At 37.9% G+C, this 22084-nt stretch overlaps 1 protein-coding gene across 4 annotated transcripts in view; it reads left to right on the top strand.

Annotated features, from left to right (window-relative positions):
* Window positions 1-22084, top strand: part of LOC6038399 (WD repeat-containing protein 47) — a 191660-nt gene that overhangs the window by 45510 nt on the left and 124066 nt on the right. For 3 of the 4 annotated variants that reach the window (XM_038259538.1, XM_038259539.1, XM_038259541.1), the window contains exons 2-6: window positions 167-972; window positions 10303-10578; window positions 10649-10821; window positions 17777-18177; window positions 18245-18524. In XM_038259538.1, coding sequence (XP_038115466.1) covers window positions 255-972; window positions 10303-10578; window positions 10649-10821; window positions 17777-18177; window positions 18245-18524 — 1848 coding nt within the window. In that variant the 5' untranslated portion in view covers window positions 167-254. The remainder of the gene's footprint in view (window positions 1-166; window positions 973-10302; window positions 10579-10648; window positions 10822-17776; window positions 18178-18244; window positions 18525-22084) is intronic. The other variant, XM_038259540.1, reaches the window with a different exon arrangement.

Here is a 22084-nt window from a genome sequence, read left to right as displayed (position 1 = left end):
AAAATTACTCAAGATAAATAAAGTCGATCAAAAATTATAGCTTCAAAAGATTGTAAATTATAATACTTTGCCAATTGTAATACTTTTTCTAATAACTGATGTTTGTTAGCCACCATGTTCCTACCGTTAGCTAACGCAATTCTCTCGCTCTTTTTCTCCGTTCCAGATTTGCACGGTCCCTCCCACCCGCTGGTCTCCGCTTAACGAAAATTGGCCACCGTGGCCACCAATCGGCAGGTTATTAATGTGAGAAAATGTCACCGGCCAGACTGTCGCTTCGGGAGGAGGACGTGGTGCGGTTAACGTTGGAGTTTCTCAACAACCGCGAGCTGCACATCTCACAGCTGTCGCTGGAGCGCGAAACCGGCGTCATCAACGGTCAGTACTCGGACGATGTGCTCTTCCTGCGGCAGCTCATCCTCGATGGGCAGTGGGACGATGTGGTGGAGTTCATCCAGCCGCTGGAGGCGCTGCAGAACTTTGACATGAAGCAGTTCCGGTACACGATCCTGCGCCACAAGTACATCGAGCTGCTGTGCATAAGGTCGGAAGCGGGCGGGCTCAACGGACCACCCCTCATTAACAATGTCGAGGGTGCCGTCGAGGAGGTGGTCCAGGTGCTGGGAGAGCTGGAAAAGCTCTGCCCAACCAAGGAAGAATACTCGGGACTGTGTCTTCTGCTGACGCTCCCCAAGCTCGGAGATCACATGCAGTATCGCGACTGGAACCCGAGCAAGGCTCGCGTCCAGTGCTTCCGGGAGATTTTTCCCCTGGTGGAGAAGTTCCTGCCCGGAGACAAAAAGGCGGGGCCAGTGCAGTCGGTGTTTGCGAAAAACGATCGCCTCGTGCAGCTCATGATCAAGGGCATTCTGTACGAGTCTTGTGTGAATTACTGTCAGGTGAAGGCCACCGGAGCGGCTGACGCGGCGACGCACAAGATAAATTTCTCCAAAGTGCTGGACGGTTCGATAGGTGAGTTGGATTATAGTTCGCACAAATATTATTCTTTAAGCTCGAGATTTTTATATTTTTAAATATCAAATTTAATAAAAAATTTATGGAACCACCCTAACCAAATTCGAAAATTGCCCAACTATACGTTTTTCCAAGTTGTTTCACCCGCTGAATCCTAATCTGCCCTCATAATTGAAAGTTGATTTTTTTCAGCGTTTGGTGCATTATAATTTGACATACCTTTTTTGGGATTTTTCAGTGTTAAAATTATTTTTTATCCAAGCATTTATATAAGCCAAAAATTAAATTTTCGAAATCGAAAATGTAGTTTTAATCCGAATACGTTCGAATTACCGAGCATTCGAATTAGCAGATATTCGAAGTAGAGAAATTTGAATTAATGAATCCACTCTGTAGCAAATTTTTAAATCTAGAATTGGCTAAGTTAAAGCCAAAAAAAAAATGGTGCATTTCATCAAAAAATACAAAAGTGATATTTGATTCAACAATTCATAACTTGGTGAAAAACTAAACGTCTGTCATAGCCTACAGCTAACTACTCAAAAGAGATTTAGAATTTTTAAATTCGAGATGGCGGTGATTAATTATTGCGAAAAAAAAATTGAATAGTCCTCTACGATTTCGCATCTCTTTTGCAAATATTTTTTTTTTTTTGATGAGATTTTGTCTATGCATTCCCTATCTTAAAAGAAATCATTTTGCATCATAAGTTTTTCCATACAAGTCTCCATACAATTTTGTATGAAATTCTGTTTTTTGAGGAAGGATTTTCTGATCGATTTGGTGACTTCGGCAAAGTTGTACACAGAAAAATAATAATTTTGAATGTTACATCATAAATGATGTAACACTTTTGCGCGTCATTAATCATTTTAATTTAAATACGATTTGATGTAAATTTCCATCAAATCATTCGTAAAAACATGATTTTACGTGTGATTCACACGTTTACGTAGAATTTTACGTTTACATGAACCAAGTTTACATGTGATTCATAATATCCGTGACGAGTAAATTCACAGTTTTTTCTGTGTAGGTTGTGATGAGGACTTTTTGAAAAAAAATATGTACACTAGGGTGACAAGAGAAAAAAAAATGAAAATTTTGGAAAATCGTAAGAGATACTCTTTAATAATTGTGCAATTTTTAAGCCAAATCGAGTCGATTTTTATCGTTGAAGTTTGTATGGGAAAATTCGAAAAAATGTATCAAAAAAATAAAATAAATAAATAACTGAATTTCGCTAAAAGGTGGCGTTAAATGTGTCGGATCATTGTCAAGTATGAGATTCTTATGTAAAATTTTATGACACACAACTTTGTCGAAGACCGCAAAACAACCCGAGTTTACTCTGACGAGTTATTAACGATTTAAAAAGACGTTTTTGTATGAAATGTTTTTTTTTCATCAGGATCAACGATAAAAAGCGATTCTTTACCGATTTCACTCAAAATTTCCACAGTTTCTTATTTTTGCCTAAGAAATCGAATCAGGGGGTCGATTTTTTTCATTGTCACCCTTGTTTACACGCAAAAAAAGTTTTTTTTAATTTTTGGAAAATATCGAAAATCTGGAAAAAAAATAACTAAAAGTAATTTTTGAAAGCAAAATTTAATTTGCAATCAAAAAGCACTTCGCATTATTTTATTTTTGGTGTTAAAATTTGCCGTTCTCAAGTTATAGCCGCTTTCAGGAAATTATTTTCGATTTCTTTTCGTTTTTTTGCATGGAAAAAAAAATCTATTTAAAATAAAACTACCGTCGAATAGATCATGTTCAAAAGGCTGAGAAAATTTCCTAACACTTTCTCTCTGGAACTTTGAAGATCGGGCAGTAAGTTTCTGAGATACAGTCTCACAAAGAATTTGAATCTATGAAAATTAAGTTCTCTAAGTGTCACCTAATCAGCCTGTAATTTTCAACTAACGATATCTCGAATATTTGCAAAATTTTCTGAAATTTTCATTCAAAATAATTTCAAAATATTAAAATCAATCTTAACTTTTTAAATGGTCTAAAAATAGATAATGGTCCTTATTCTTTTTCTGACCAAATTATTATTTTTTTCATCTTTAACCTGGCCATGGTCTTCGTTTTCTACATACACGAATGGTATTCCGGGTCTATAGGACCCAGAAATGTTTTCAGCTGCCAAAATTCGAGATTGTAACCGATTTTGGATGTCTTGACCGCAAATGAAAGGCTAGGATGTCTACTTTCTGAACCCAACCGGCAGAACCGGTTTTGGACACCGTGGCCACCGGGAACCTGCTATAACCGAAAAAAGTCCTTTTTGAGGCCCCTACTTTGTGGACCTGTATCTCCGAAACGATTGCACATAGCAGGTTGCTTCCGGTTGCATTCGACAGATAATAACCTGAATTTTAAGCCCCAGAAAAAATAATTGGTTCATAGTGGCCACCGGTTCCGGTAACCCGGAACTTCCGGAAAACTTGATTTTTACAGTTTTTGACATAAAACCGTCAAACAGACCAGTATTTTGAAACGGATTATTTTGCAAATCATTGCAGAAGGATACTACATACTACCCCTGACTGTTTGGTATCGGTTCTGGCCAACTCTGGCCAATCCGGAACCGGTTCCAGGGTACCACTAAAACGGTTCCAATAATTGTCACGCTAGAAACCCGTCATGTTGCATATCAAACTTCATGAAATTACATGTTATGACCATCTGAGGTCATGCCGATGTCCTCTGACCCATCCTGGTCACTCCGGAACCGGTTACCGGTGGCCACTGGGGGACACTATCGGAATATGCAATGAACCCTATCATCCGACGTATCAAACTTCATGAAATTGAAAGTTATGACCATCTGAGGTCATGCCGATGTCCCCTGACCCAACCTGGTCACTCCGGAATCGGTTACCGGAGGCCACTGGGGGACACTATCGGAATATGCAATTAACCCTATCATCCGACATATCAAAATTCATGAAATTGAAAGTTATGACCATCTGAGGTCATGCCGATGTCCTCTGACCCATCCTGGTCACTCCGGAACCGGTTACCGGTGGCCACTGGGGGACACTATCGGAATATGCAATGAACCCTATCATCCGACGTATCAAACTTCATGAAATTGAAAGTTATGACCATCTGAGGTCATGTTAACGTCCTTTGAACTTATCTGGTCACTCCAGAATCGGTTACCGTTGGCCACTTGGTGACACTCTCTGAGTATGTAGTAAACCCTATCATCCGACGTATCAAACTTCATGAAATTGAAAGTTATGACCATCTGAGGTCATGCTAACGTTCTTTGAACTTATCTGGTCACTTCGAGTCGGTTTCCGATGGCCACTTGGGAAACTTGTGGAATATGCTAGAAACCCTATCATCCGAAATATCAAACTTCATAGAATTGAAAAATATTTCTATCCAAGGTTATGCCGACCTAAACTAACCTTACCTGATCAATCTGGAACCGGTTACCTATGGCCACTGAGGGCCACTCCGGGAACAGTTACCAGTGGCTTTGGGAACATTATCGTAATATGCAATGACGGCATATCGAACAACATGAAATTGAACAATATTACATCTAAGGTAATTACGCTAACATCCCCTAACTCTATCTGGCTTTTGGAATCGGTTACCGGTGGCAACTGGTGTACACTTGTGGAATATGCGGAATAGAAACCTATCGTCCGACATATCAAACTTCATGAGGCCGTCTTTCTCTCAAACCGAGTGTTGCCGAGATTTGGGTGCAGAAACTCTTTCATCTAACCTTTGATTTTGATATTTTAGAAATTATAGACACGCAAAAATCGGTATTTTCTCGGATAGCTAAGCTGCACTATTGGCGTTAAAATCCTCTAAATGCGAATCCAAACATGTTTGGAACTTGCTACTCGGCATGTTGTTTTGGGTACCAGGATACTGCGGCATTGAAGGCATTGAAATGGCTGATGAACTTGCCAGACTAGGCTTATCAAACATATTCGTGGATCCCGAGCCGTTCCTTGAATCTCAAAACGTGCCGTGAAGCAAGAAATAACTAATTCGTCGCTTGTGTGCTATCTATCTCCTATCTTTTTACAGCAGACGTGTTACAAGATAGCACAAGTGACGAATTGAGGACAATCGCAAATTGCTTCAATCTGGGGCGAGATGCGTGGATTGAGACAAGCGTAAACTTTAATCACTCCAAGTCCTTCAATTACCAAGAAACTTCTTGGCTTAAACCATAGGGAACTACAAATACTCGCAGGGCTTCTAACAGGACATTGTCCTGATATATATCACCTGCACAAAATCGGCATGGGGCCTAACAACCTCTGTCGTTTTTGTTTAACTGAGCTAGAAAGCTCGGCACATTTACTCTGCCGGATAAATGGATAAACAATGTCTGCAAAATAACCCCTCGTCTACCGATCCCATGGATACGAGTAATTTGTAGTATGGACTGTAACCAGGGTACATTACAAAAGATAGCCTTCTTAGGTGGTCGCACAAATGCCCAATGTAAAAAAAACGTTTGATATTGATAGCCAGATTAAAAACTATAGTAATGAGAAAATGGTGAAAGATTTTGTGTCAAAAATATGTATAATATTACATCAGGATTTGGGTATTTTTTATCAGTTTCTGGTGAATTTTCATTAGATTCACATTTTTACACATTTTTTAGGTAAAATTACTCAAAAAAGTGGTTATCCAAATTTTCAACATTCCAAAATTCACATATTTTTTGCTGTGCGATATAGAAGGATACAGATGTTGGCATAACCTGGGATAGTAAAAAAGCAAAAGCAAAGTAATCCACTTTAACGACCCCCGGGTCTTTTGTGGTCTCTGTTGCAAGTTTCTGCTCATTTCTAGGCGTCCGAAGGTTATGTGTGGTGAGTCACTCAAAACCTCTTTTACGCTAATGGACCGACGTTTTACTTCCCCATCCGATAGAAGGCGTGGTCAGGCAAATCTCGTCTCGAAAAATGCCACCGGGTTCGTCTGGGATTGAACCCAGGCCATACTGGGGTTTAGAGGCTACCACGCTAACCACTGAACCACCGAACCTGGGATAGTAATAATTTTCAATTCTATGAAGTTTGATATGTCGGATGATAGGGTTTCTAGCATATTCCGATAGTGTCCCCAAGTGGCCATCGTAAACCGATTCCGAAGTGACCAGATAAGTTCAAAGGACGTTAGCATGACCTCAGATGGTAATAATGTTCAATTTCATGAAGTTTGATACGTCGGATGATAGGGTTTATTACATAATCAGAGAGTATCACCAAGTGGCCACAGGTAACCGGTTCCGGAGTGACCAGGTTGGGTCAGAGGACATCGTCTTGATCCCAGATGATCATAACTTTCAATTTCATGAAGTTTGACACGTCGGATGATAGGGTTCATTGCATATTCCGATAGTGTCCCCAAGTGGCCACCGGTAACCGGTTCCATCGAAAACCGGTTCCGGACCAGGTTAGGTCAGAAGACATCGGCATGATCTCAGATGGTCATAACTTTCAATTTCATGAAGTTTGATACGTCGGATGATAGGGTTCATTGCATATTCCGATAGTGTCCCCCAGTGGCCACCGGTAACCGGTTCCGGAGTGACCATGATGGGTCAGAGGACATCAGCATGACCTCAGATGGTCATAACTTTCAATTTCTGGAAATTTGATACGTCGGATGATAGGGTTCAATGGATATTCCGATAGTGTCCCCCAGTGGCCTCCGGTAACCGTTTCCGGAGTGACCAGGTTGGGTCAGGGGACATCGGCATGACCTCAGATGGTCATAACTTTCAATTTCATGAAGTTTGATACGTCGGATGATAGGGTTAATTGCATATTCCGATAGTGTCCCCCAGTGGCCACCGGTAACCGGTTCCGGAGTGACCAGAGGACATCGGCATGACCTCAGATGGTCATAACTTTCAATTTCATGAAGTTTGATATGTCGGATGATAGGGTTAATTGCATATTCCGATAGTGTCCCCCAGTGGCCTCCGGTAACCGATTCCGGAGTGACCAGGTTGGGTCAGGGGACATCGGCATGACCTCAGATGGTCATAACTTTCAATTTCATGAAGTTTGATACGTCGGATGATAGGGTTCATTGCATATTCCGATAGTGTCCCCCAGTGGCCACCGGTAACCGGTTCCGGAGTGACCAGGATGGGTCAGGGGACATCGGCATGACCTCAGATGGTCATAACTTTCAATTTCATGAAGTTTGATACGTCGGATGATAGGGTTCATTGCATATTCCGATAGTGTCCCCCAGTGGCCTCCGGTAACCGATTCCAGAGTGACCAGGTTGGGTCAGGGGACATCGGCATGACCTCAGATGGTCATAACTTTCAATTTCATGAAGTTTGATACGTCGGATGATAGGGTTCATTGCATATTCCGATAGTGTCCCCCAGTGGCCACCGGTAACCGGTTCCGGAGTGACCAGAGGACATCGGCATGACCTCAGATGGTCATAACTTTCAATTTCATGAAGTTTGATATGTCGGATGATAGGGTTAATTGCATATTCCGATAGTGTCCCCCAGTGGCCACCGGTAACCGGTTCCGGAGTGACCAGGATGGGTCAGAGGACATCGGCATGACCTCAGATGGTCATAACTTTCAATTTCATGAATTTTGATATGTCGGATGATAGGGTTAATTGCATATTCCGATTGTGTCCCCCAGTGGCCACCGGTAACCGGTTCCGGAGTGACCAGGATGGGTCAGAGGACATCGGCATGACCTCAGATGGTCATAACTTTCAATTTCATGAATTTTGATATGTCGGATGATAGGGTTAATTGCATATTCCGATAGTGTCCCCCAGTGGCCTCCGGTAACCGATTCCGGAGTGACCAGGTTGGGTCAGGGGACATCGGCATGACCTCAGATGGTCATAACTTTCAATTTCATGAAGTTTGATACGTCGGATGATAGGGTTCATTGCATATTCCGATAGTGTCCCCCAGTGGCCACCGGTAACCGGTTCCGGAGTGACCAGGATGGGTCAGAGGACATCGGCATGACCTCAGATGGTCATAACATGCAATTTCATGAAGTTTGATATGCAACATGACGGGTTTCTAGCGTGACAATTATTGGAACCGTTTTAGTGGTACCCTGGAACCGGTTCCGGATTGGCCAGAGTTGGCCAGAACCGATACCAAACAGTCAGGGGTAGTATGTAGTATCCTTCTGCAATGATTTGCAAAATAATCCGTTTCAAAATACTGGTCTGTGTGACGGTTTTATGTCAAAAACTGCAAAAATCAAGTTTTCCGGAAGTTCCGGGTTACCGGAACCGGTGGCCACTATGAACCAATTATTTTTTCTGGGGCTTAAAATTCAGGTTATTATCTGTCGAATGCAACCGGAAGCAACCTGCTATGTGCAATCGTTTCGGAGATACAGGTCCACAAAGTAGGGGCCTCAAAAAGGACTTTTTTCGGTTATAGCAGGTTCCCGGTGGCCACGGTGTCCAAAACCGGTTCTGCCGGTTGGGTTCAGAAAGTAGACATCCTAGCCTTTCATTTGCGGTCATGACATCCAAAATCGGTTACAATCTCGAATTTTGGCAGCTGAAAACATTTCTGGGTCCTATAGACCCGGAATACCATTGGTGTCAGTTTTTTTTTGGTGGGCACTTCCGGTGGCCACCGGAAGTTCATTTTTGGCCAGAATGTGTGTCTTAGTAAGATACACAAAGTCACAAAATTTCAGATCTTTAGGTGTTTTTGGTCAAAAGTTACAATTACTTTTATAGTGCTACTGGGTCCTATAGACCCGAAGACCATGCCCGGGTTAATTGAAAAGATCAAAAAATTTCGCAAAAGATTCAATTTCTTACATTGAAAATCGGACCAATAGAGAGAAAAAATTAGGAAATTTTCTCAGCCATTCCAAAATATTTTTTCGGTGTTACTTTGCTTATTATTTTTTAGGCCCAACAAAACAAATAAAAAAATTAAAATACCTATTTTAGGAATTCAACTTTTAATGATAAAAAGCTAGATAAAAATCCGTGCACCCTTATTTTTCCGAAAAGTAATAATCACAATCTACAACTTTGCTGAAGACACCAAATCGATCAGAAATTTCCTTCTCAAGAGAAATTGTTTCATACATTTACATACCCATTTTGTATAATAAGGACCCAACATTGTATGGAGACTTGTATGGAAAAACTAAAAATGCAAAAATGGAATGCTTCGCTATGCTAGGAGGCAGTGATTTTAGCGGATTGTAGACTGGATTTCGCCATGTGATGTGATGATTGTCTAAGCCCAAGTTGCCTAGGAATCGATCATTGGGAAAAGAACCAATTCCACCTGAACCAGATTATTTCGAAGGTTATTTTGGAACTTTTTTCCCTCAGTAGATTTACTCGATTCCTTAAGCACCCGCAAACTCTATTCCCAACCTTGAATTAATCAGCTGTTGAAAGGTAGTCCACATCTCAGCTTAGAATAGTAACTACACACATTTAATGCTTAACACTGGAACGACCAACGCATGTCCAACTTACACGGACGCCCAAGCCTCCTAAAAAGTTGGAACGGTAACTTCAACTCGATGGTTCTCGGGCATAACTCAACCAATCGGGACGATTCTTGTTTCCAGCAGTTTGTAAGAATGTCCCGATGATCCTAGAATTTTGCAGAACTTGATTTGAACAAATCTATGATTTCTGCGACCAAAAACAACTTTTTTCTTGGCGATTTTCGCCAAAAATTCCGCGGAGGATCTAGCGAGTTGTAGTAACCGTTCTAACTTTTTTGGGAGGCTTGAGAGTTGGAATGTTAAACAACAACATAAATGAAAATGAAAAAAAAGCGCGTACCAGGGACAAGGAAAGGGATTTGGAAGACGGGAAGTGTTAATGCTCCAATTTTTTAAGGGGATAAGGGAAAATCTGTGGGTCTCGTGGCGCAGGGGTAGCGGCTTCGGCTGCCGATCCCGATGATGCTATGAGACGCGGGTTCGATTCCCGCCTTATCCACTGAGCTTCTATCGGATGGTGAAGTAAAACGTCGGTCCCGGTTTCTCCTGTCTCGTCAGAGGCGCTGGAGCAGAAATCCCACGTTAGAGGAAGGCCATGCCCCGGGGGGCGTAGTGCCAATAGTTTCGTTTCGGGAAAATCTCCTCGGTGTCCCTAAAAAGTTTTACTTGGGTTCGTCTGTGATTGAACTCAGGCCGGTGGTTTCTTATCTTATGCAAAATTTTATTTTTTTGCATTGATTTTGAAAAGTGTTTAACTTTTGTTTTCAATATTGACGTGAATTTCTGCATCGTTTAGAAAAGGTTTAAACAGACTTAATATTATTTTTCCCAGGTTTCACCGACTCCGACCTGTCGCTGCTCAGCTGGCTCCAGAGCATCCCGGCGGAGACGTTCTCCGTTCCGTTCGAGCAGAAAACGCTCAACGTGGACGTCGAACGACTCGAGAAGCCCTCGCTGGAGACGTCCTGGACCGAACACATGCTCATCACGCCCATCAAACCGAAGACGTTCCCCCATTCTGTGATGCCATTTACGAGGCCCCGCAGCGCCGCCGACATTATGACCCGCTCGCTGCTGCCCTCGCTGGACGCCGTGTCCTCCTGTCTCAGTGAGTTTAACCTCTCCCCCTCCCCCGCTCATTCGTGTGACTTGTGCTAAATTTCCTTGCCCAATTGCAGATCCAAAGGCCAACAACGAATCATTTCCCATGTCCCGGTCGAGCTTTGCCAGTTTTCACCTGACCGGGATTAAGCCCACGAGTGGCAAGCTGATGACCTCCAGCGTGGACCGGCTGTTCGAGAACGGTGACGGTGGTGATGTCTATCGCAGCAGTAACTTCAGCGAATACCAGGTTAGTGGTGCGCTGGCAACATAAATCAAGCGGGTTGCAGCGGCGAAGAACTGGGTTGTTATGCAATGGCTGAGGAGGTGTTGCATGAACCTGAAAGAAAGTATGTTAACAGCTTTTCGTCCCGTCCGTCCCCGAGAGCGAGTTTTTCCTGTGTCAAATAATTCACTTCCTTGCAGCACTCTCCATCCCCCTTTGCTTGTTGTTTCAAGTGGAGGCACTTCCTTCCCTCGGGGTGCTTTACCCGGATCGTCATAGCCAAGATACGGGAGTAAATCAATAATTTATGAATATGCATGAAAGCGCTATTGGGTGACAGCAGTCGCCACGCGCATAATGTCGTCCTTCGTACACGGTGTACCGAAGTGCATTTTTTTTTTATTAGAATAAAGTTATCATGAATTTTATTGCGTTGGTTCTTGAAATCCACTGTTGATGAGAAAAATTACTGGAACAAACTATTATAATAATCTCTTAAAATAAGGGTCAGGTGAAAATTCGGTTTTCACTAAAATGGCGTGTAGAATATTGTACTCGATCGTAATTTTTCGATTGTAATTTCTAGAATCACGAGCGGGATTTCTTGATAGTAATATTTCGACTTACCATCGACAAATCACGACTTACCATTGAGAAATTATAATAGATTTTTTTTCTAAAAATTTAAAAATTTAAAAAAAAATCTAAAACATCAAAAACTTCTAAAATTTCTGAAATTTCTAAAATTTCTGATATTTCTAAAATTTCTGATATTTCTCAAATTTCGGATATTTCTTAAATTTCTGATATTTCTCAAATTTCGGATATTTCTAAGATTTCTGATATTTCTAAAATTTCTGATATTTCTAAAGTTTCTGATATTTCTAAAATTTCTGATATTTCTAAAATTTATAATATGTCTAGAATTTCTTAAAACAAAAATAATTTTAAAATAAAAATTGAAGTTTCTTAAATTTCTTTAATTTCTAAAATTTCTAACATTTCTAAAAATTCCTCAATTTCTTCAATTTCTTCAATTTCTTCAATTTCTTCAATTTCTTCAATTTCTTCAATTTCTTCAATTTCTTCAATTTCTTCAATTTCTTCAATTTCTTCAATTTCTTCAATTTCTTCAATTTCTTCAATTTCTTCAATTTCTTCAATTTCTTCAATTTCTTCCATTTCTTCCATTTCTTCAATTTCTTCAATTTCTTCAATTTCTGCAATTTCTTCAATTTCTTCAATTTCTTCAATTTCTTCAATTTCTTCAATTTCTTCAATTTCTTCAATTTCTTCAATTTCTTAAATTTCTTAAATTTCTTAAATTTCTTAAATTTCTTAAATTTCTTAAATTTCTTCAATTTCTAAAATTTCTATAATTTCTAATAATTCTTCAATTTTCTAATTTTTTGCATTTATTTTACACAAATTTTACAATTTTTACGAATTTTACAAATTTTACAAATTCTACAAATTCTACAAATTTAACAAATTTTACAAATTTTACAAATTTTACAAATTTTACAAATTTTACCACTTTTACAAATTTTACAAATTTTACAAATTTTAAACTTTTTACAAATTTTAAAACTTTTACAAATTTTAAAAAAAATTTACAAATTCTAAAAATTTTACAAATTTTACAAATTTTACAAATTTTACAAATTTTACTAGTTTTACAAATTTTACAAATTTTACAAATTTTACAATTTTTTCAATTTTTACAAATTACTCAATTTTGTTAGAAAAAAATCAAATGCATGAAATTTTTTTAAATTTCTCATGTGTTTAAAATTTCTCTTTATGTTACTTTAAGAAGTGTCATGCCAGGTTTTACAGATTTTTTCTCTGTTCAGACCAGGTAACCCGAAATATTACGATAGTAATTTGTCAATGCTATGTCGTAATTTGTCTACAGTAGATTGATAGCATTCAATCGTAATTTCTTGATCTACTGACGATCGCGAAAATCTTAAGATGGGTTTGAAGATCGTCTTCAAAAATTCAAAATCTTTAGACAAACTTAAATTTTCTTTCAAATTTAAAATAAAATAATTAAAAAAAATAAATTCAAAAATAAGTTTTTTGAATACAAATTCTTTAAAATTTATTAATTTTTAGTGTTTTAAAATGTATTTTTTTTATTGTGATTTTTTAATCGCTTTTGAATTTTTTAATTCTTAATTTTCTTATTTATCTTTGGTTAGTTTTCGAAAGTTAAAAATGAGTGATCAAATTTAAAAATGCTTTGGATTGTTCATCTGCAAGTCCTTTAAATGCTCTTTGCTAAAAAATAATGAATCAATGATCAAACAAGACGCGATGGCCATAACGACGTATTGTATACTAAATATTCTAAGCATTTGTTAGAAAATTTTCTGTAAACAACAAAATTGAAAATGATTTAAATAAAAAAGCTATTTTGTAATACCGTGCCACTGTAAATGCAAGGATATTTGCACTGCCTCTACTGCTTTACGGAACAGGGGGCGAAAAAAAAAGGAAACGAAACAGTCTCAATGGCGATGAGATTGTGTGGCTTGTTTACTCCAGCAACTTTTTTGTGCTCCATCCATCCATTCAACACTTGAGAGTCGACGTGCTTAGACTTCTCGGTATAGCTGCTGACGAATACACTCAAAAGCTTCCCGGCGTGGGTGGAAACTAGAACACTAGACTGCGGAGATTCATAAAGTGTAAAATCTTACATTGAAATTATTGGATTTTTTTGCCTTTCTTTTTTGTATTCAGAAAATTGTTGAGTTCTTTATGAAGATTCTGCATTAGCTATTTAAGAATATTTTTACATTGCTTTTTGCCTTCCTCACCTTACTGAGGAAAGGCTATAAAATCACTCGAAAAATGAACTTCTTAATTTGACCTCGTAGACCCACCTTCACGTATACCTATCGACTCAGAATCAAATTCTGAGCAAATGTCTGTGTGTGTGTGTGTAGGGATGTGGGTCTGTGCACCAAAAAATATGCACTCGATTATCTCAGCACTGGCTTAACCGATTTGGACCGTTTTGGTCTCATTCGATTCGTCTTGGGGTCCCATAAGTCCCTATTGAAAATTATGAAGTTTAGTAAAGTACTTCAAAAGTTATGCTAAAAAAACGATTTTGGCGTATGTCCGGAAGATTGTAAAAAGGGTGGTTTTTGTAAGAAACCCTGTCATGTTATACATTTTCAGAAAGGTATTAAAAAGACCTTTCCAATGAGCCCAAAACATTGAAGATCTGATAACCCTATCAAAAGTTATTAGCACTTAAGTGTTATTTATACACTTTTTGGAGGCCGGATCTCAGATATTTCAATGAAAATGATGTCCGGGTCCATCATGCGACTCATCGTTAGTTAGATAATCGAAAGACCTTTCAAATGAGCCTAAAACATCAAGGATCTGACAATCCTATCAAGAGTTATTTACACTTAAGTGTTATTTATACACTTTTTGGAGGCCGGATCTCAGATATTTCAGTAAAAATGATGTCCGGGTCCATCATGTGACCCATCGTTAGTTAGATAATCGAAAGACCTTTCAAATGAGCCTAAAACATCAAGGATCTGACAATCCTATCAAAAGTTATTGGCACTTAAGTGTTATTTATACACTTTTTGGAGGCCGGATCTCAGATATTTCAGTAAAAATGATGTCCGGGTCCATCATGCGACCCATTGTTAGTTAGATAATCGAAAGACCTTTCAAATGAGCCTAAAACATCAAGGATCTGACAATCCTATCAAAAGTTATTGGCACTTAAGTGTTATTTATACACTTTTTGGAGGCCGGATCTCAGATATTTCAGTAAAAATGATGTCCGGGTCCATCATGCGACCCATTGTTAGTTAGATAATCGAAAGACCTTTCAAATGAGCCTAAAACATCAAGGATCTGACAACCCTATTAAAAGTTATTGGCACTTAAGTGTTATTTATACACTTTTTAGAGGTTTGATTTCAGATATTGTGATAAAAATATTGTGATAAAAATATTGTCTGAATCTTCCATGCGAACTATCGTTGGATAGGTTTTTTTTTATCAGACCTTGCCAATGAGCCAGAAATATTGATGGTCTGCGAACCATATCAAAAGAAATGAGTAATAAAGTTGATTTGTTAAACATGTTAAGGGGGAATGTTGCTATTTTTACTGAATGTATTGACTTTATGAATATGAGGAAGGCACCAACCACCTAAAGGTGGATTAAGTAACGTTTTTTAAATCAAAGCTCTTACAAAACTCTATCTATAATTGATGTCACTAAATCAAAAGCTTGTCTTGCCAACAGAAAAAAAACCCATCATGTAATGTTTGTACGAATCAGCAAGAGCAAACAAACCGACGGCATATCGTTAATCACTCCTGCCATCGTCAGCAATTGACTCTGAGCGCTGAGCTGCCTGAAAGCTTCGTCTTTCAATGTTCCCTCTATATTCCGCCTAAAAGTATACTCTCAGCTTCTGAACTTTTGAAACAGTGAGACGACCAACAGTGTGTGTTGCACCGTCAGTTGAGATTAGCTTGGCTCCGGTTTCGCTCCATTTTCCGCCCTCAGAACGGAAATTACTTTCCCCCCGGGCTTGCGTGCCCTATCTCGACCCTCGATATTGGGGACATTGCAGCAGCGGCTGTTCTCTTGGTGGAAGTTGCTTTGTGCATTTTGTCAAACGACTTGCTGACGTTGTATCGTCGTGTTCATCTGGAGAAAGTTTGTGCCGTCGTTGTAATCGAATTAAATAGCCTTTTTATGAGGCTTGGATGATTTTTGGACCGATGCCAAATAGCTTCGATATTCGCTCGAGAGCACGTACCAATCTTGAAAATTTCACCTTTTTGTATGGCGCAGGTAAGAATATTTTTGGATGAAAAATCCTAATAATACAAGCATTAAACATTAAAACGAATTATTTTTAAATCATGAAAAAAAATATTTATTATTTTAACAAATGAGCAGTTCTCTGAGATTTCGGTCATTCGATTTTTTTTGTATTTTTTAATCCGGCTGATACTTTTTTGCTCAGAGAAGCCATTTGGCATCATTAGTTTGTCCATATAATTTTTCATACAAATTTGGCAGCTGTCCATACAAAAATTATATATGATAATTAAAATATCTGTATCTTTTGATGGAATTTTTTGATCGATTTGGTATCTTCGGCAAAGTTGTAGGTATGGATAAGGACTCCACTGAAAAAAAATGCACGGTAATTTTTTTTTTTTGTGATTTTTAATTTCACTTTTTGTCACTAAAACTTGATTTGCAAAAAACACTATTTTTTATCCAAAAGGGGAAAAAAATCTTTGACCGAGTTATGATTTTTTTTGAAAAAAAATCGAAATATTGGTAGCAACAATTTTTCAACTTCATTTTTCGATGTAAAATCAAAATTGCAATCAAAAAGTACTTTGGTGAAGTTTTTAAAATGCAAACCGTTTTTAAATTATAGTCATTTTTAGTTATCTTTCTTGAAAATAGTCGTAGTTATTCATTTTTTTTTTTAAATAGTGCTTATGTTTGCCTACTTTTGAAAAATATATATTTGAAAATTTGAGATTTTTAAACGGGAAAATTGATGTTTTCCAAGTCTCACCCTATCAACCCACAATTTTTTAATGTCGATATCTCAGCAACTAATAGTCAGATTTTCAATGTTAAAATATGAAAAAAATTGTTAAATTTTCTGATCTTTCCGAAAATAATATTTTCATTTTTTTTGAATCAAGACTAACATTTCAAAAGGGCGTAATATTGAATGTTTGGCTCTTTTGAAATGTTAGTTTTTTTTTAGAAATTGAAAATATTATTTTCGGAAAGATCGGAAACTTTAACAATTAAAAAAAAAACTGAAAATGGCTATAATTTGAAAACGGTGCACTTTTTTAAAATTTCACTAAATTACTTTTTGATTGCAAATTAGATTTTACATCGAAAAATAAAGTTGAAAAATTGTTCGATTTTTGAAAAAATCAGTATTGATTCAAAAATTCATAACAAGGTTAAATATTTTTTGCACAACCTGGAAATTTCAGAAAAGTTGGCTTTATAAGTTCTCTAAAACATATTTAAAAAAATATAAAAATAATGTGTTTTTGCAAATCAAGTTTAAGTGATAAAGAGTGAAATAAAAATCGCCAATTATTTTTTAATCGTGTATCACTTTTTCATTGAAGTCCTTATCGATACCTACAACTTTGTCGAAGACACCAAGTCGATCAAAAAATTCCTTTAAAAGATACCGTTTTTTTATTATCATAATATATTATATAATTTTTGTATGGACAGCTGCCAAATTTGTATGAAAAATCATATGGACAAACTAATGATGCAAAATGGCTTCTTTGGGATACCGATGGCACCAAATAAATTGTCAGCCGTATTAAAAAATACAAAAATTTAAATTAACAAAAATAGAGCGATTTCGTAGAGAATTGCTTAAATTTGAACTGTAATTCAAGTTGGATTACTATTCAAAATTTGCGTCGTAGGTCATTCGAATTACTGTTAAAGTAACTTGAACGTGAAAAAGAAAATTCATAATTTTGCTATCAAATGAATACCTTTGAGATATTGAAAACAAACAAAGGATTGCAGCCATTAAATATCTGAAGTGGTTTGTTTGAAAACAACTTGATCCGCCTAATATGCAAATGAGCGCAACGTTGCGCTCGTCAGGAGGGAGTAATTCATCGGCATCCAATTTCGATTACGGTGTGCACTTCCAGTGTTCGTATTGCACTTCCAGAACGCCGCCGCCTGACAATTGTTATTCTCAATCCATGCATCGAATCTCAACCATCACACGCGACCAACAGGCAAAGCTTAATTGCTAATAAATTAAAACCGATCGCGCCCATCACCTGCAAACAACCAGTACTTGCCAACTTTGGGTTTGCACCCCTGCGCTGCTGCACCGATAAAATATTTACATCTAATTCTTGTTCTCAACTTCTTTATCCCACGCCGCGCGTCCAGCAGGGACTTCCATCGATCGAGGAGATCGCTTCCGTGCAGTCGAAATCGCCCGAGCTGCAGGCGGTGCCGGGAGCGGTCGTGAAAACGAGCGACATTCATCAGAGCAGTGCCGAGCGGGACAGTCCCAACACGACCAACTCGACGGCGAAAAGCTCCCGGCGGGACTCGCTCACGGACAAGATCGCCACCACCAACCAGCCAGTGCCAACGGGCCTCCCGAACCTGACCAGCAACAACATTCAGCATCCGCCGTTGCCTCCACCCTCGGTTGGACCACCACCCCCGGTGACACCGCCGGTATCCGTCTCATCCGCGGCCAGCAGCAATCACCATCCGGGACCAGTGCACCCTCAGGCCGCTCCACCGCCACCGCCAACCGGAGTCATCTACGACCATCCCAAGTGAGTGTCCCAAAGTGATCTCAAAAACCCCCAAACTAATCCAATCTCTCAACCCCCCCCCGTATAGAACCAACATAAACGGTGAAAGTCTTGCCAACGGAGGGGGAGAGCTGTACGAAAAGTTCAAACAGCAAAAGCAGAACAAAGAGTCCGACTACATTATGAACGGAAATCCGACCATTATGCCACCGACGCCGATGATGAACCAGCTGCAGCAGCAGCAACCACTCAGTCAACAGAACGGAAACGGTAGCAATGGGGGTGGGCCGCTGAACGGAACCAACGGAAGTAACGGATTGGCGCGGCCAACGCAGCTGATGGACGAGCTCGGAGGGCGGGATCTTGAGGTAGGTCTTAGAGATAGTAAACTTGAATATCTGATATCGGTGTGTTTTCTTTCTTTTCTGAGCTGGTGGTTGCCTACTTGAAGGCGATTTACAAAGCACAGGCGATATGCGATTTTTATGTCGGTGCGGGGATCTTTGAATTAGTATTTTTTATAAAAAGTGGAAAATTCTGGAGCAACACGAGAAAAGGGCGGATAAGCATTTTGACATCTAGAACTATTTTGCAAATTCCGAGCCAACAGGTAACTTTTTCACAAAACTCGATGTGTTAAACAATAGCTGGCCTTCTCAGCTACCATCTAACGTAGCGAGTTTTGTTAAATAGTTACCTGTTGTTTCGGAATTTGCAAAATAGTTCTAGCTGTCAAAATGCTTATGCGCCCTTTTCAAATGTTGCTCCAGAATTGATTGATTTTTTTTTAATTTGAAGTTTTGGAGTTTTGGAGAGAAAGGGGCAACTTTTGGTTTGTTTGAAAATTGGGGTGGTTCACGATCAGGGTGTTTCACTCTTTACGAATATTTTTGGGATTTTTTTTTCTCTTCTAGAAAGTTGTTGAGCTTGCCAATCCAAGCAACTTTGTTGAAGACATCAAAATTTAATCTCGCAATCTACGCCTTTAGAGAAAGCATCTGAGCAATCCTTCAAAAATCAGTTTTTTAACGAAGCAATTCAGGGTTATGTTTTGAGAAAAGTCATGTTCGGGGCAGTTTTTAAGTGCTCTAAAAAACAAACCTCAAGTCAAGTCAATTTGGACCTAAGGGTTCAAAGTTACAGCCATTCTGAAGTAGAAAAGATCATATTATATCCCACCTCGATCCGCAAGAAAAAATTGCCCAATCAATCTGAAACATCACTTTTCTTGCTCCTATAATCCACCTAGGGATTTGAAGTTATGAAATTTAAAGAAAAATCTGAATGCAATCGGAGGAAGAATTGCTGGCAAATCTTTTGCAACGAATTATTATTATTTTTCAAAGTTTATTTTACCATTTTTAAAATATAATAAGAATCGTTGAAAATACAAGTGAATTCAAATAATTATTTTATTTCCAATTTCATAATCTTTTTGAAAATGTAATTGTTTTCAGCCACAAAAAAAAAAATTATTTGTTAACTAATATTTAAACGACGAAAAAAAAAACAAAAATTGCATTTAAATAAAAAAAAAATCCGGTGGTTATATTTTTTGCTATTATGGATAGAAATAAAGTAATTTATTTTTTCTCAAATAAACAATTTTTACATTTGGCCGGCAAGCTCATGTGAGCTATAAATTTGGCCCGGCATTCAAAAACTTTGAGCACCCCTGCCTTAGGAGTTAGATTTAAAAAACACCCTTTTTTGAAAAATAAAAATAAATTCAATAACAAATTACTGTTTATGTCGTTAAGAATCGGTTATGGTTTAGCAGTCGCTATTGAAATTAAAATTTTGTATGATTTCTATTGACAAATTGTTTGGAGAAAGCCAAATTTTTGATTCTAAATTCAACACACTCTACAATCTTGTCGAAGAGTGCAAAGCGATACGAGGTGGTTAAGTTATTAGCTATTGAAAAAATACGTTTTTTTGTATGATAAGAGATTTGTTTTATCAACTTTAACGTTCTAAGCGACCCCTTAACCGATTTGGCTCAAAATTGGCACAGATGCTTAATTTTGCCTAAGTAGGATAGGAGGTGTACATAAATTTTTTTTTTTGTCATCTAATAAACATTTTTATTAAATAACTCAAAAAACTGGCCAAGTTTGAATGAATGCAAAACTAAAATAAATATTTTTTTTAATTTAATTTATTTTCAAAACCTGGTCTTGTTTAAAAGAACCTAAAAACTAAAAAAAAACATAAACTACAGTCCAGACTCGATTATCCGAAGCCTCGATTATTCGAAGTTTTGATTATTCGAAAGTTTGTATTGAAATTCAGGTAATCAAATCAAGAATTGATAAAAAAATGTTTTTTTTTATTTTCTTAATTTTTAAAACAAATTTGAGTTCTGCGACCTTATTTTAGATAAATTTGAGTGGTTGATTGCCTTTTAAATTACAAAATGCATTTTTAAAATATTTCATCACCGCCATGTTGGCCGCCATCTTGGATTTATACATTTTAAATCACTTTATCCATAAACCACGTGGACACCTGAGGGGAAAGGGGGGGGGGGGGTTGGGGTTGGGGGTAGGCGATTGTCCACGCTCCATACAAAACAAATTTTATTGGTATGGAAAATGTCCACGTGGTTTGTGGATGGTCCCTTAGGGGTCATATTTAGGGGAAAAATTGCAAACCTATCAAAGTCACCCCGGCTATCAAAGTCACCCCGTTTTACGGTAATGATTGTTCAGGGCACAAAAATTGAAATTACGCGGCGTGCCAAATACAAAACAATTAAATTTCACGTAAATTGTATTCTTTTAGCAGAATTATTAACAGAAAAGTGTCTGAAAAGTTAGCAGTAGTTCTTGATACAAAATAAAACCCCCTGACACAAATTATTTATAAAAGGATCATTGGATTAATCTTGGGAAATTTTGAAGAATTTCTGTCAGTTGAATTCTAGATTTTATGATTCAGCTGATTTAATTTTAATGAGTTTTTTTTATAAAATTAATTTGCTTAAATACCTCAAAAACGAAGCATGTCCTGAACCTCTAATTCATTAAAACTAGAATCATGAAAATACGTGTAATAAAGATTTTTGGTTTTCCTTAATTTCAGCAATAGGAAATTTTAGTATTTTAATAAAGATCAGGCAAAAGCAGGCCAAGGATTGATACCTAAGAGCATGCAATGGCACTGACCTTGTTGCGTGCTCTTCGGTTGACGTCCACGTAAGGAACATCCTGGAAGGAGCGTAACTAACTACATCCGTAGTTCTGTTAGATCATCCGAACTATCTTGATCAGAACAGTATAGCTCTGGTTCCTTGCGAGTGTCCTATTTTCTTACCTCCACGTTGGCTTGGTTTTCATGATGACCTAGCTGGTGGCCTGTGGAAACGGATCGTTTACCTTTGACCACCGCGGGTCAGAGTCGAGACGGCTAAAAGAAAAGGGCGCGACAATGTGGGAAAGGGAAGTAATTTGTGATTGTAGACGGTATTGTTTTGATTCGCAGTATGTTGAGTCAACTGCTGTGGATGTACTTGAAACATCGCACAACGGGGTTTCTCTTCTCTTCATTCTCAGCTACCACCTATCTCCTTTTTTATTTTGCTCTACTGATTCTCAATTCTTCACTGATTCTTCATCATTTGATTTTGATTTTACTAACTTTTGATTCTCTTATCTCTCAAAGCTTTTCCACTCTTTTCTATCAATTGATACTGCTGTAAAAACTTTGTGTTTTTCATTAAAAATATACTTTTCCTTAATGTACTAGTAATATCAAGTCTATTGTTCATTTGCCTAATCTTTTTTGATTTTATTGCGAATTTATTTATTTGAATAATTCTTTATCTGTCCTATAAATTATCATTACTATAATCTAAGCTTGTTTTGCATCTCTATTTATTAACAATTGTCTAATTTTACATCTAATACATCTAGCTTCTCATTTT

The sequence above is a fragment of the Culex quinquefasciatus genome, chromosome 3, assembly GCF_015732765.1.
Source record: "Culex quinquefasciatus strain JHB chromosome 3, VPISU_Cqui_1.0_pri_paternal, whole genome shotgun sequence".
NCBI classification, from domain to species: domain Eukaryota; kingdom Metazoa; phylum Arthropoda; class Insecta; order Diptera; family Culicidae; genus Culex; species Culex quinquefasciatus.
The sequence above is the reverse complement of the archived record's forward strand: the minus strand, read 5'-3'. Positions and strand labels throughout refer to the sequence as shown.